Consider the following 14,802-nt stretch of genomic DNA (forward strand, 5'->3'; position numbering starts at 1 on the left):
GGATTCGATTCCACTGACTGTGTAGAGTCTGCGCGTTTTCTTTGTGTCCTCTGGGTGCACCGGCTTCCTTCCACATTCTGAAAGCTGATTTAGGTGCATTGGCCATGCTGAATTTTCCCTCAGTGTCCCCAAACGGACACTGGAGTGTGGTGACTAGGGGATTTTACAGTAACTTCATTTAAGTGTTAATATTAGCATACTTGTGACACTAAACTTTAAAGTTTTTAAACTTTAATTACTGAAATTGGCCTTGCCCCAGTTTGAACTTTAACTTTGTCCTTTCCATAATTCAGTTGATTTATGATCATTACTACTGCATTGCTCCCCTGCTGTCTTTCCTTCCACCTGGTGAGCTTCATTTCCTAAAACAACATTCAGAATCATGCCCTTTCCAGTTGGACTTGTTACGTATTAGCCAAAAGTGTTCCCCTGAATGCACCTTAGGAATTCTCTTCTCCCCATTGTGCACTACAGATTGTTTGTTTTTTTGGGTTCCTAAGTCCAATTAATTTGGTCTCAATTGGAGATCCTTCTAAAATATCATCCCTCCTGACAGTTGTAATCACTTTCCTAACCAAAACTACCACCTGCCTTTCTCTCTCTCTTTCCCTCCCTCCCCGCTCCCCGCTCCCCGACCCTTATTCCCCTGTCTATCTCATCTGAAAATCCTTTTCCTCTTTAAGCTATATTTTGGTAATAACTTCTTTCTATGTGTGCCCTTACCTTTTCTGCAATCTCCCAAAAACAGCAATGTAATGTGCATTTTGTTATGTTGATTAAGGGATAAATGTTGGCCAGGATACTGAAGAAAATGCCCCGCCTCTCTGAAATAGTGGATGAAGGTCTTTTATATCCATTTCAGCAGGCAGTTGGGGCTTCGGTTAAATGTTTCAGCCAAATGACAAATTAATTAAGGGATAAGGAGAATTGTTTAGTGTCTTTTAATTTTCGCTACAAATCACTTTTTCAAATTGAGAAGGAGAATTGTCATCGTACTCAGAGCATTAATGAGCTGGATTCATGGAAAACATCCATGCTGAAAATGTGTAGTACCAGGTGGAACCATTTGATTCATAGTTAAGACCATCACTCCTGATAGCCAGTTGGTGAAAGAAGAAACCAGGGCCAGTCTTCATTGGACTTTTAATTGATGCAATTAAAATGCCATTCTAATTTCTTGCCATATGGTGGCCAGTTCAGATGATGCAAGTTGAATGCTGAGCTGAGTGTTTTCATTGCTGTTAACTCAGCTTGTTACGCTGCGATATGCAAGGCTCAGGAGCCCTCCATGATGTTTTCCATAAGATGTGTCCTTTTGCTCTTCAGATTGTTCTAACATTGAATTTGAATCTGGCTCCAAATAAGAAATACTATGCTGTTACTTGTTATCATTTAAAACTGCCACTTTCTGGTTCCCATTTTGTTTTCTAATTCTGCAAAAGATCCATTTGATCTTTGGAGCAACAGAAGAAAATGCAAGAACTAATTAGTTCATAAAAGTTTTCAAGTTCAATGGTTTTAACATTGAATAATAGATTTAGGGAACCATCTGCAACCAGGTTATTTTTAGCCAATGTTAATCAGGAAAATAACTACCCATTTCTGAGCCTGTTTTATAGCTGACTGGTTTTAACAAAAAATAACTTCTTGACCTGCAACCTGTTGGCATTGTGGTAATTATTTCTTACTGTCTTTTACCTTACAGTGATATAGACTTGGTAGTTTTTGGGAAATGGAAGAACCCACCTTTACAACTATTAGAACAAGCACTACGAAGACGGAATATTGCTGAACCACATTCTATTAAAGTACTTGACAAAGCTACAGTAGGTTATTTGGGAGACTGTCTAATCTTTTTAGAACTATTTACTTTAATATGATACTCGATTCAAAAAATTCTCAACTTTATAGGTACCAATTATAAAGCTGACTGACCAGGAGACGGAAGTCAAAGTAGACATCAGTTTTAATGTAGAAACTGGTGTGAAGGCAGCTCAATTTATCAAAGACTTTGTGAAGGTAAATATGACTGTTATATATTTTACACTCAAGTATCAAAAATAACGAGTGAATGGTTTCATTGGGTAATTTGCATTTGATAAATTAAGTTGTTCATTGAATAAAGCGAGTTTAATAGTGTTCTATTTCTGAGCTTTAGTTCCATTTGCAGGTGATGTTGTAAATGTTAGCCTATTATGCTTTGAAATTAAATTGGTTAAATGGAGTCCATTATTTATCATGTAATTTTTTTGCCTCAATTAGTGAATATTAGTGTACATACAATGAACTTCTTGGCATTCTGTCTCTACATAATTTCAAATTATTTTAAAATTTTGATACATTTGGAAAAATATAGAAGTAAATTCACTGGGCAGTGTGTATAAAATTGAGAATGTGGTCATGTGTTGGAGTGCATGAAAGCATTTGTTATTCTCCACATAGCATTTTCTTGAGCTAACAAATCTTATTAGAGACAGTTTACTTGAGGTAGTGCCCTTTGAAGGCATTATTCTTCTGTATCATTCCATTGTATGACTTTCCCTTCCCATATATATTTATCCAGGTCAGGTGCAAATCTAACTTGATTTTTGTATGCCAAAGTCCTTTAATTAAAGAAAATCTAGCATTCCAAGAGTGACTTCATCAATTCTTTTCTCCACTTGAATCTGCCAAATCCTAGTATTAAGTTTCTGGAAGACCTTTATTTTGAGGCTTTCATTTTACTGGCAAACTACAGTTAGGCTGTTTCCTTTTTGCACAGACTTCAATGAAAGACCAAGAATCACCAGCTGGTATCTGAATTGTCAAAAGCAGAGTTGTTCTGTTCACTAAATGTTCCAGATGTTCTTGACTTCTTTATTTTTATTCACTCTGTCCTACTTTTCCATAATTTTAAGTGAATTTCATGATCTCCCTTTTGAGTGCATTGTTCTAATGTAAGACAATTACATGTCTATGTATTTTCATACATGTGGGCAGCATCTGACTGAATCTGTACTGGCTCTCTCTCAAGTCTTGGTATCCTTTCTATAATGTGAAAATCAATCCAGCAAAATATTGTAACTCCAACCTTATTAAAGTTTATATAGGCTCATTATTACTTCACTTTTATACTCCCCATATTGTTAAATCTAGGATTTCAGTAGCTTTCTTGAACAACTATCTATTTGATGTGCTACTTTTTGTCATGTGAATCTTTTCTCCTCAAATTCCTTTAATATTCCGGAACACTCTTTTTATTCAGAATATATTTACAGTTTTACTGCTAAAACATGTCTTGTTACAGTGTTCTACTTGAATTAATCTGCTAATTTTTTAGCATCTTTTCCACCATCTTTTCAATATTTCTTTATATTTTTAAATTATCTATGCTTTCTGTTTTTAAAAAAAATGATAACATCACTTTTTCTAGGGTTATTACCCAAATCATTGATGCTCACAGTGAACATAGAACATAGAACTTAACTCTGTGGGGTGTTATGATCCACATGAAGCTGCACTGAAAAGCTCCACTTAAATGGTTCTACCTATTATGTAATCAGTTTTTAATTATTTGCAATCCACTCCTTAATTTCATATCCCTTAATCATCTTTAGCAATCTCCTTTTGTAGGAACTTGTCGAAGGCTTTCTTCAAGTTGATGTAAAGCATATCCACATCTAAAAGAATTCTTTGAAATTGTTCAAGTATAGGTCAAGTACCTTTTATCCAAAATACTTGGGCTGATTGACTGGGTTGATATTCTATAGCGTTTCAAAGAATGAGAAGCTGATCTCATTAAAACTTAAAAGGTTCTTACAGGGTACAGAAGGGTAGATGTAGATTGGTAGTTTCTCCTGAGTGGTGAGTCTGGAATCAGGGGACACGGTCTCAGAATAAGGGGCAGTCCATTTAGGACACAGATGAAGTGAAATTATTTCACTCGAGGGTAGAGAATCTTTGGAATTCTGGCCACCAGAGGTCTGTGGAAGTTCAATCATTACATTTGACAAAAATTGACTGATTTCAAGGGATTTAGAATTAGAATTGCTACAGTGCAGAAGGAGGCCATTCGGCCCATCAAACCTGCACCAACAACAATCCCACCTAGTTACCTATCCTGGTAACTTCACATATTTACCCTGCTAATCTCCTGATACTAAGGGACAATTTAGCATGGCCAATCCACCTAACCTGCACATCTTTGGAGTGTGGAGGAAACTGGAGCATCCAGAGGAAACTCACACAGACATGGGGAACATGTGCAACCTTCACACAGCCAGTCACCTGAGGGAGCCCCTGATGCTATGAGGCAGCAGTGCTGACCACTGTGCCGACCATATAATTTTGGTTTTCGCATACGGTACATAAACTTGCATGGCAATAGCCTAAGCATAGGTTAATTACAGATTAAAGTAAGTAAAATGGCAAGGAAAGTAAGATATATTACTGAACAATAAATACAGGGTACCTGTACTAAGTTTCTTTTTGACATACTTGCCACAAAAATCACCAACAAATCAATGCAGACAAGCAATTAGATTTTCCACACTCAACGTTGATGAGGTTCCATAAAAATTGCAGTTTTTGGATGTGTTCAGTTTTCAGATTTATGGACAAAGGATATTCAACTTGGTTATTATTTCGTGTTGGTTATTTTTTAAACTAATTTTATTATCTAGATCATGATAATATTATAATTTGTTTAAATTTTATTTTTAAAAAAAATCCTACCAGAGATTTTAAGATAGTTTGGATTAGATTTGGCTTTTTTTTAAAAACGGATACTGCACTGGCCACTCAAGTCATCTCACATTCATTTATCCTCAATATAGTTGTGAAATATTTCTGGGTTAACAGCAGTTTCCTCCCATATCCTGCTGGGATCTAAGGAAGCATCTTGTTTGGGGCATTGGCCTAGCTTAAAGAATTTAACGAAAATTTTGAATTTTATCCAGGAAAAGCTTGGTCAAGAAATGAGTTTTGAGAATACTGTGAAGAGGAAAAGAAAATAGTCAGAGGCTTAGAGTAGCAATTTCAGAGGCCTAGGGCCCAGATGGCTGAAAGTACAGACTCAGTGGTGACATGAAGGAATGAGAGATGCACAAGTGGCCAGATTTGGAAGAATGAAGCATTCTTAGTACATTGTACAGCTGCAAAAGATAGTTATATGGAGGGATTTAAAAATGAGGATGAGAATCTTTGAGTTACTGAGTGAAATGATGAAACCTTAAAGTGAGAACAGGCAGTGGATGAGCAGGACTTGGTATGGGGTAAAATATCAGCAGCAAAGTTTTGGATGAGCTCAAGTTCACGAAAGGTTGGGGTTTCAACCCGGTTCACCGGGAAATGGGGGCGCCCTGCACAATGGCACTCAAACACTCTGAAGCCAGCTTTTCCGGTGTACTTAGGCTCCATCCCCACCCTGCCACTGAAAATTCAAGGTGAGTGCTGGAAGATTGCAGTGCCAAGATCACCCAAAAGACCAGTATAGAGGACTCCCAGTTTCACACTGTTATGAATTTTATGGGAAAATTCCACTCAAGGTGTCAATATGGGTGGCACGGTAGCACAGTGGTTTGTACTGCTGCTTCACAGCTTCAGGGACCTGGGTTCAATTCTGGACTTGGGTCACTTGTCTGTGTGGAGTCTGCACATTCTCCTTGTGTCTCCTTGTATGAGGATGTGTCTAGGGCGGTGGATAGAGGAGAGCCGGTGGATGTGGTCTTCCTGGATTTTCAGAAGGCGTTTGACAAGGTACCTCACAAGAGGTTATTACAGAAGGTCAGGGGGCATGGAGTTGGGGGTAGGGTGTTAGCGTGGATAGAGGACTGGTTGTCAAATAGGAGGCAGAGAGTGGGGGCCGATGGGTGCTATTCGGATTGGCGGATGGTGACTAGTGGAGTGCCCCAGGGGTCGGTGTTGGGGTCTCAGCTATTTACCATTTATATAGATGATCTGGAGGAGGAAACCGAGTGTAGGGTGTCGAAATTTGCTGATGACACCAAAATTGGTGGAAAGGCAAATTGTGTGGAGGGTGGGGAGAGTCTACAGAAGGATCTAGATAGGCTGGGCGAATGGGCCAGGAAATGGCAAATGGAATTTAATGTTGGCAAGTGCGAGGTGGTCCACTTTGGTAGGAATAATGGTAGGAAGGATTATTACTTACGTGGAGAAAAACTGCAGCAGGCGACGGTGCAGAGGGACCTCGGGGTCCTTGTGCATGAGTCGCAAAAACCCAGCTTGCAGGTGCAGCAGGTGGTCAGGAAGGCGAATGGGATGCTGGCTTTCATCGCGAGGGGGATTGAATATAAAAGTAGGGAGGTCTTGCTGCGGCTGTATAGGACATTGGTGAGGCTGCAGCTGGAGTACTGTGTGCAGTTTTGGGCGCCGTACTTGCGCAAGGATATTTTAGCCTTGGAGGGAGTGCAGAGGAGGTTTACTAGGCTGATTCCGGAGTTGAGGGGGTTGAGCTATGAGGAGAGGCTGAATAGATTAGGCTTGTACTCGTTAGAGTTTAGAAGAATGAGGGAAGATCTCATTGAGACATATAAGATGATGAATGGGATGGATAGGATAGAGGTGGAGAGACTCTTCCCGCTCAGAAAGGATAGTAGGACTAGGGGGCATAGCCTCAAGATAAAGGGGGGGCGGTTTAGAACAGAGTTGAGGAGGAACTTCTTCACTCAAAGGGTGGTGAATCTCTGGAATTCTCTGCCCGTTGAAGTGGTGGAGGCTGCCTCACTAAATATTTTTAAGACGCGGGTTGATGGGTTTTTGATGAGAGAGGGGATTAAGGGTTATGGGGAGAGGGCGGGAATGTGGAACTGAGCCACGACAGATCAGCCATGATCTTATTGAATGGCGGGGCAGGCTCGAAGGGCTAGTTGGCCTACTCCTGCTCCTATTTCTTATGTTCTTATGTGTCTGCGTGGGTTTCCTCTGGGTGCTCCAGTTTCCTCCCACAATCCAGAGATGTGTAGGTTAAGTTAATTGGTCATGCTAAAATTGTCCCTTAGTGTCTTGAGACACATAGGTTAGAGGGATTAGCGGGTAAAATATGTAGGGATATGGGGGTAGGGCCTGGGTGGGATTGTGGCCGGTGCAGGCTCGAGGGGCCAAAGGGCCTCTTTCTGCACTGTATGATTCTATGATCTATTATTGGAATAGTTGAGGCTGGAAGTTACCATAGTAATGTTTAAAGTGTTCAGCATATTGTGTTAGACAGATGATGTTATGGAGGTGGAAGAATGTGGTTATTGTGATTGAGATCAGAAGTCATTTTGGAGTCCAAGGCTGAAAATCATTCAGTTCAACTGGAGATATTGGCTTGAGGGAGGATGAAATTGATGGTGAGGGTGTGGAGTTCTGTGGCACAGATTGATGATGTTGGCTTTAGTCTGCTTTTTCCAAGTTTAACTTGGAGAAATTACAGCTTATTCAAGATGCCTAATAAGGACTTTGACAGCACTGATACAGTGAAATAGACAAAAACAGATTTTTGGGAAGTTGAGCTTGGTACTAGCTTATGTGATTAGCAAAGGCTGGTTTCTAGTCATCTTGGATTCTCTGCCACTGAGACAAATCCTTACTTGGCTGGGACCATATGGTTGGTAGTGTGCAACAACTATCCCACATAAAATAATCCATGCACAGATACCATCCACCCAAATAAATTTCAGGACCTTCATGGATAATCCCAACAGCAACAGATCTGAACGTAGCATTGCCATCATAGCCTGGGAACATTGTCATCGTTGCCTTCAGTAAGACACGACTGGCAGAAGAAGGCCGGCTTTTCCAAAGATGTACGGGTTAGGTTGATTGACTATATTAAATTGATCCTAGTTTTGGGGGATTAACAGGATAAGTATGTGGGGTTACGGGCGTAGGGTAGAATTGTTGTCAATGCAGGCTCGATGTGCCGAATGGCCTCATTCTGTATGATAAACAGCATGGTGGCAGAGGCACCTTCTAGAAAGGCAAATCAGAAGGAAAACGTCGTCTCTACAAGGTTTGCTTCATTGTTTCAAAAAAAACAAATTGGTTGGATGTCTCAATTACCACCCCCCCCCCCCATGGGGATGTGCGAACACCTCATGACCCTACGGCTCAACCTGTCCCAGAAACAGTAGCTCCATAGCCTTAAATACCTATATTTCACCCTAGACAGAATGAACAAGACAAAGGAGGCATTTTACTCCAGACTCTTGCTGTCTTGCATTCCAAGGGAGCCAAGCTGATTCTGCTTGGCGACTTCAATGCTACAGTTGGAACATAAACCTTTGGAAAGGTCTGTTCAGCAGGGAAAGTGGGGAAAAACAAACGCCAATGGAGTCATCCTGACAAAATATCTAGAACAGAACCTGGTCATAACAAACACTCTACTCTGCCAGAGGGACAAGCAGAAGATCTCATGGCAACAGTCTGCTCCAAACATGTGCACCTAATAAATTCTATCAGCATCTGAGCAAGGAACCGCAAATATGCCCACGTCACCTGTGCCATGACTGGACCCAATGACTTTTGGACTAACCACCAACTAATCTGCTCTACCATCTCCAACACCCTGGCCCCAAACCAGCCAGTGCAAAATAAACTCTGCTGCAGGATATTCACTATCGCTGGACTCAGACCCTGAGAAGAAAGAGATACTCATTTGGTGCCTCACTGCTAACCTGAAGACGACCAACAAGCCAGAGTTGCAGAATGCCCATAGCGTCAGGTCAGCCTTAAATACCACCATAATCAGCATTTGCGAAGAGGCACTCGATCAGAAACCAGCAAGACTAATTCGACAAGAATAATCAGGAGATCCAGGACCTCCTTGACTGCAGATGCAGGGCACTCCTAAACTGGCAGCTCCACCAAAACGCAAGTGAGAGGAAACAAGCCTACAGGCACCTGAAGTCCAAGGTGCAACAAAGAATCCACGATCTGAAGGACAGCACTGGCACAATGGTTAGTAGTGCTGACACAGCACCAGTGACCTGGGTTCAATTCTGGTTTCGGGTCACTGTGTGGCATTTGCACATTCTTCCCATGTTTGCGTGGGTTTCCTCCCACAGTCCAAAGATGTGCGGTTCAGTTGATTAGCCATTAACAATTAAATTGACCCTAATGTCAGGGGAATTAGCAAGGTTAATGAAGGTTACGGGAATAGGACCTGCGTGGGATTGTGGCCGGTACAGACTTGATGGGTCAAATGGCCTCCTTCCATACAGTAGGGATTTTTTGATTCAATGAACAGATAGATGGTGGGTGGAAAAAGCATAGAAGAATCAGTAACTTGCCAACAACCACAATGTGTACAACTTTTTAAGTGCAATTAAAACCATCTACGGTCCAAGTATGCAAGGATTCACCCCACTAAGAGCCAGAAACGGAGAGGTGCTCATTAAAGACAGAGGCAGTCAATGTCTGTCGACGGTCTTTTGCTTTGATTTGATTTATTATTGTCGCATGTATTAACATACAGTGAAAAGTATTGTTTCTTGCACACTATTATACAGTCAAAACATACTGTTCATAGAGAAGGAAACAAGAGAATGCAGAAGATAGTGTTACAGTCATAGCTAGGGTGCAGAGAAAGAGCAACTTAATGCAAGGAATGTCCATTCAGAAGTCTGAAAGCAGCAGGAGAGAAGCTGTTCTTGAGTCGGTTGATATGTGACCTCAGACTTTTTGTTTCTTTTTCCCGATGGAAGAAGGTGGAAGAGAGAATGTCTGGGGTGCGTGGGGTCCTTAATTATTCTGGCTGCTTTGCCGATACAGCGGGAAGTGTAGACGGAGTAAATGGATGGGAGGCTGGTTTGCATGATGGAATGGGCTACATTCAGGATCTTTTGTAATTCCTTGTGATCTTGGGCAGAGCAGGAGCCATACCAAGCTGTGATACAACCAAAAAGAGTGCTTTCTATAATGCATCTGTAAAAGTTGGTGAGAGTCGAAGTGGACATGCCAATTTTTTTAGTTTTCTGAGAAAGTAGGGCTTTCTTAACTTTAGTGTTGGCCTGGGGGGACCAGGACAGGTTGTTGGTGATCTGGGCACCTAAAAACTTGAAGCTTTCAACCCTTTCTACTTTGTCCTCATTGATGTAGACAGGGGTATGTTCTCCTTTTATGCTTCCTGAAGTCGATGACAATCTCTTCTGTATTGATGACATTGAGGGAGAGATTATTGTTGCTGCACCAATTTACCAGGACCACCTCAATGAAGATGCAGTCTTTGCAAGTGCCCTGGAGACCATCCCCCAACCACCATCTCAGCACAACCCCTTAAGGTCATAAAAGCCATTTGTCAACTGAAAAACAAAGCCTCTGGTACAAATGGAATCTACGCTGAAGTATTAAAATGCGGCGGAAAGTCCGCAGCTTCACCTGGAAGAAAGAGCATGCCAGGAAATCACAGAGATGCATTAATTGTGACTATCTTCAAGAAAAGAGAGAGATCCGACAGCGGAAATTACAGAGGGATTTCCCTACTCTCCACCACGCAAAGGTCACCACGAGTATCCTCCTCCCACTGGCTGAAGAGCTGCTCCGAGTCTCAATATGGCTGCTGCCCATCAGAAGACACAATTGACATGATCTTCTGCATGCTACAAATCCAGGAAAAATGCAGGGAGCAGCATCAACAATCTCTGTATGCGGCTTTCTCCAATCTTGCAAAGGCCTTTGACTCTGTCAGTCATGAGGGATTGTGGAACATCTTCCTCGAATTTGGCTGCACGGAGAAATTTGTCACCAACAAAACAACCACAGATATAACACGTGCAAACTGGGATCAGACAGGGCTATGTAATCGCACTAATGCTGTCCCCCATCTTTCTCGCAGCAACACGCCACCCTATCATCATGAAGTCCCTCGCTGGAGTGGAGCTAATCTACTGGACAAGTGGGAACTGTTCACCCTCCGACGCCTCCAGGCCAGAACCAAGACCACTCCAACTTCTGTCATTGAGCTGCAGTATGTCGACGATGCCTGTGTGTACACACACACAGACTGAGCTACAAACATTGTTGATGCAAGGCATATGAGTGAATGGGACTTTGACTGAACAACTGGAAAACAAAAGGTTCTCTACCAGGTTGCTTCTGCCACACAGAACTGCCCCCTCTTCCCCCACCCCAACCATCAAGATCCATGGTGAGCCTCTAGACAATGTGGATCATTTTCTATACTTCGGGAACCTCCTCTTGGTGTGAGCAGACATCAACAATTGAAATCCAGCGTCAACCCCAGTGTGCCAGAGCATTCTTTAGAAGCCTGACGAACAGAGTTTTCAAACCTCAAATCCAGCACTGAACTCATGTCTGTTGAGCGACAATGGCCCCTGCCCTCCTGTATGCAGGAGGAACATGAACATAAATCCCTGAAGAGGTATCACCAGTATTGCCTCCACAAAATCCCGCAAATCCACTGACAGGATAGATGTGCCAATGGATGCATCCTCTTCTAGGCCAATATCTCCAACGTCAAGGCACTGGTAGCGCTCAAATAGTTCCAATGGGTGGGCCACATGGTCTGCATGCCCAACATGACTCCCAAAACACGTACTCTTCTCCGAGCTCTACAAACAATCATGAGGACAGCAGAGGAAAAGCTATAAAAAATCTCTGAAAACCTCCCTAAAATAAATGCAGCAACTCCATTGACATGTGGGGATCATTTGCCTTTGAACACAGTGGAGAAGAAGCAACAATGAAAGCGCCATTCACCTTGAGAGTCCATGAAGGTCAAGAGTAAACAGCACAGAGTGTCCCAAACACCACCTACTAAACCTGTGGCAGAACCTGCGGCTTCGTAATTGGACTATCCAACCAATGCAAAACCCACGTCCCTGGAGTGAAAGCAAGTCATCCTCGATCTTGAGGGACAACCAACAAAGAAGATCAACTGGAAAAATCGAGAAGGACAAGGCAGGATCGTCTGCTAGAGTTGTAGTCATATTTGTAACTTGTGTTTCAGTATTCTAGCAGGGTGGAATTCTGACTGTGTAAAGCCAGATATTTTATTTTACTGCACAGTTCTCAAATCAAATCAACAGCTCCACTGAGCACAGTGAAGCAGATTTCTATGTTAATGAGCATGCAAAGAAGCTTACTAATAGATTTTGTCTGGCTGCCAAACATTTTCTCGTGCTTTCGTGAAATGGTGAAAATGGAGGGTATTTGCAATAAACAAATGTTTCTATCAAACACAGACCTATTTTTGAAATATCATTCTGTTCTGATGATTGATGCATTGTGCACCTGTTGACTGTTACGATTAATGCAATTCCACTGTATTGTTGACTTCTCTATTCCCATCAGCCTCTTCACATGTTTTTCCTATTATTTTGTTGGACACTGTCCATTATAAGGTGGTAACATCATAGGTAACAAACATTCTGTACTGAGAGTTCATGCTGTTCTTGAGTTTTCTGCTTCACAAGTCACATGTCAGTAATATGGTCGGAGTTTCGGGGAGCTATAAATCAATTTTATATTCTGATCTAAGTTGCTTTAACGTTTCAAATTTATTCCTCCTCAAGTTGAGAATTAACACAACCTTTTTTTTTCTTCGCAGGGTTATCCAGTATTGCCTTACTTAATACTGGTCTTAAAACAATTTCTTCTTCAGAGGGATTTGAATGAAGTCTTTACTGGAGGAATTAGTTCTTACAGCCTCATTTTGATGGCTATTAGTTTCCTACAGGTAAAAGCAACATAAGGTTGTTTGTTAAACTTTTTTTCTCGTAACGATAACAAGTAATAACCATATTTTGTAAAGATTAATATCTTCAGATTAAACCCTGATTCTTTTGAATATTTCAGTTGCATCCGAGGATTGACCCTAGAAGGTCTAGTGTAAATCTTGGAGTTCTACTGGTAGAATTTTTTGAACTATATGGGAGACATTTTAATTACTTGAAAACTGGTATCAGGATAAGAAGTGGAGGTGCATATGTTGCCAAAGATGAAATCATGAAAAACATGACCAATGGATATAGACCATCTATGTTATGCATTGAAGATCCTCTGGTTCCAGGTAATTCTTCAAACTGATTTAAAATGAATACATTTTTTGTATACTTTGCAATATTCTGGTTTCTTCTTCTCCCTGCTGCATTTTCTAACCTAAGGATATACATTGGATCAGTGCTGGTTTATGCACTATTATGCTGCTTGCAATGCATTTTTAATAATTAAAAAGAACCAAATTTCCTGTTTTCAGAAAACATATCACATCTAAGACCAGGAGAAAACTAGGGTGGTGCTTTCAAGGGGAGAGTAGATATGTTAATTTGTAAGGAGACAATGTTTCTGCAGTATTTTTCCCTCCTTCAGAATGAATCATTTCTTATAACCTTATTTTGGTCTAGAAAATAAAGTATCTATTGTATTCTTGGGAAACCCAAAAGCCACTCCAGACCAATAAATTATTTTCAAAATGTAGTAATTTGTTGCTTTGGAAATAAATGTGATAGCTGATTGCGCATCGCAAGATTCCCACAGCCAAGTCATAAAGGATTAGTAAATTGGTTTTGGTGATGGTGATTAAAGGATAAATGCTCTCTGAAAAATATCATTGAATCTTTTATGCAAAGGTTGTTATCTATATTGTACAAATGTTTTTAAGTAACAGCCACAAATGCTTGTCCTCCTTTTTTGACCAAACATTTTTCATCTAATAGCGATTGTTATTTTACTGGACAATAATAGATTGACTGCCTCTGGCAGGTAATCCAGCATTACATAATATGGGTTTAATCTTATTTGGAAGAAATCTTGTCTTAATTCAAAGTCTCCCTTTAGTCCATTTCCTCTTTCTGACCAATTATGGTATGGAACTACACTCCAATTTGCAATACTCAAGAGAAATTGATTGATGTTCAAATACATATGTGACTACATATGCTACTGCAACCTCTCCCAAGGAAATTAGCCTGATGATTGCTCAAAATTGATCCTTGGGTCGCAATACCACAAAACGAGAAAGCTGTGTTTGTTACTTGATCTGATGCATTTTGTTGATTTTGATTTTATTTTTATTAATATTACGTATTAGCATGCAGTGAAAAGTATTGTTTCTTGCGCGCCATACAAGGGATATATATAGAGAAGGAAAGGAGAGCATGCAGATCATAGTGTTACAGTCATAGCTAGGGTGTTGAGAAAAATCAATTTACATGAGGTAGGTCCATTCAAAAGTCTAATGGCAGCAGGGAAGAAGCTGTTCTTGAGTTGGTTGGTACGTGTCCTCAGACTTTTGTATCTTTTCACTGACTGAAGAAAGTGGAAGAGAGCATGTCCGAGGTGTGTGGGGTGCTTGATTATGCCACAGCAACGGGAAGTGTCAACAGAGTCAATGGATGGGAGGCTGATTTGCGTGATGGACTGGGCTTTGTTCACAGCCCTTTTTGATCTGATTTATTATTGTCACATGTATTAGCATACAGTGAAAAGTATAGTTTTTCTTGCGTGCTAGACAAAGCATACTGTTCATAGAGAAGGAAATGCGAGAGTGCAGCATGTAGTGTTACAGTCATAGCTAGGGTGTAGAGAAAGATTAACTTAATGTAAGGTAGGCCTATTCAAAAGTCTGATGGCAGCAGGGAAGAAGTTGTTCTTAAGTGGATTGGTACATGACCTCAGACTTTTGTATCTTTTTCTCGATGGAAGAAGGTGGAAGAGAGAATGTCTCTTTGTAGTTTCTTGCAGTTTAGGACAGAGCTGGAGCTATACCAAGCTATGATATAACCAGAAAGAATGCCTTCTATGGTGTATCTGTAAAATTTGCTGAGAGTCGTAGCCGACATGCCAAATTTCCTTAGCTTG

The 14,802-nt window shown here is 40.9% G+C and overlaps 1 protein-coding gene across 6 annotated transcripts in view; it reads left to right on the top strand.

The window, feature by feature from the left end:
• tent4a (terminal nucleotidyltransferase 4A) overlaps positions 1-14,802 on the top strand; it is a 131,002-nt gene that overhangs the window by 93,789 nt on the left and 22,411 nt on the right. For 5 of the 6 annotated variants that reach the window (XM_080205279.1, XM_080205294.1, XM_080205301.1 and 2 more), the window contains exons 4-7: positions 1,706-1,826; positions 1,912-2,019; positions 12,551-12,679; positions 12,799-13,012. In XM_080205279.1, coding sequence (XP_080061405.1) covers positions 1,706-1,826; positions 1,912-2,019; positions 12,551-12,679; positions 12,799-13,012 — 572 coding nt within the window. The remainder of the gene's footprint in view (positions 1-1,705; positions 1,827-1,911; positions 2,020-12,550; positions 12,680-12,798; positions 13,013-14,802) is intronic. The other variant, XM_080205287.1, reaches the window with a different exon arrangement.

Source organism: Carcharhinus amblyrhynchos, chromosome 2 (assembly GCF_965287045.1).
Source record: "Carcharhinus amblyrhynchos chromosome 2, sCarAmb.v2.hapA, whole genome shotgun sequence".
In the NCBI taxonomy this organism is placed as follows: Eukaryota; Metazoa; Chordata; class Chondrichthyes; order Carcharhiniformes; family Carcharhinidae; genus Carcharhinus; species Carcharhinus amblyrhynchos.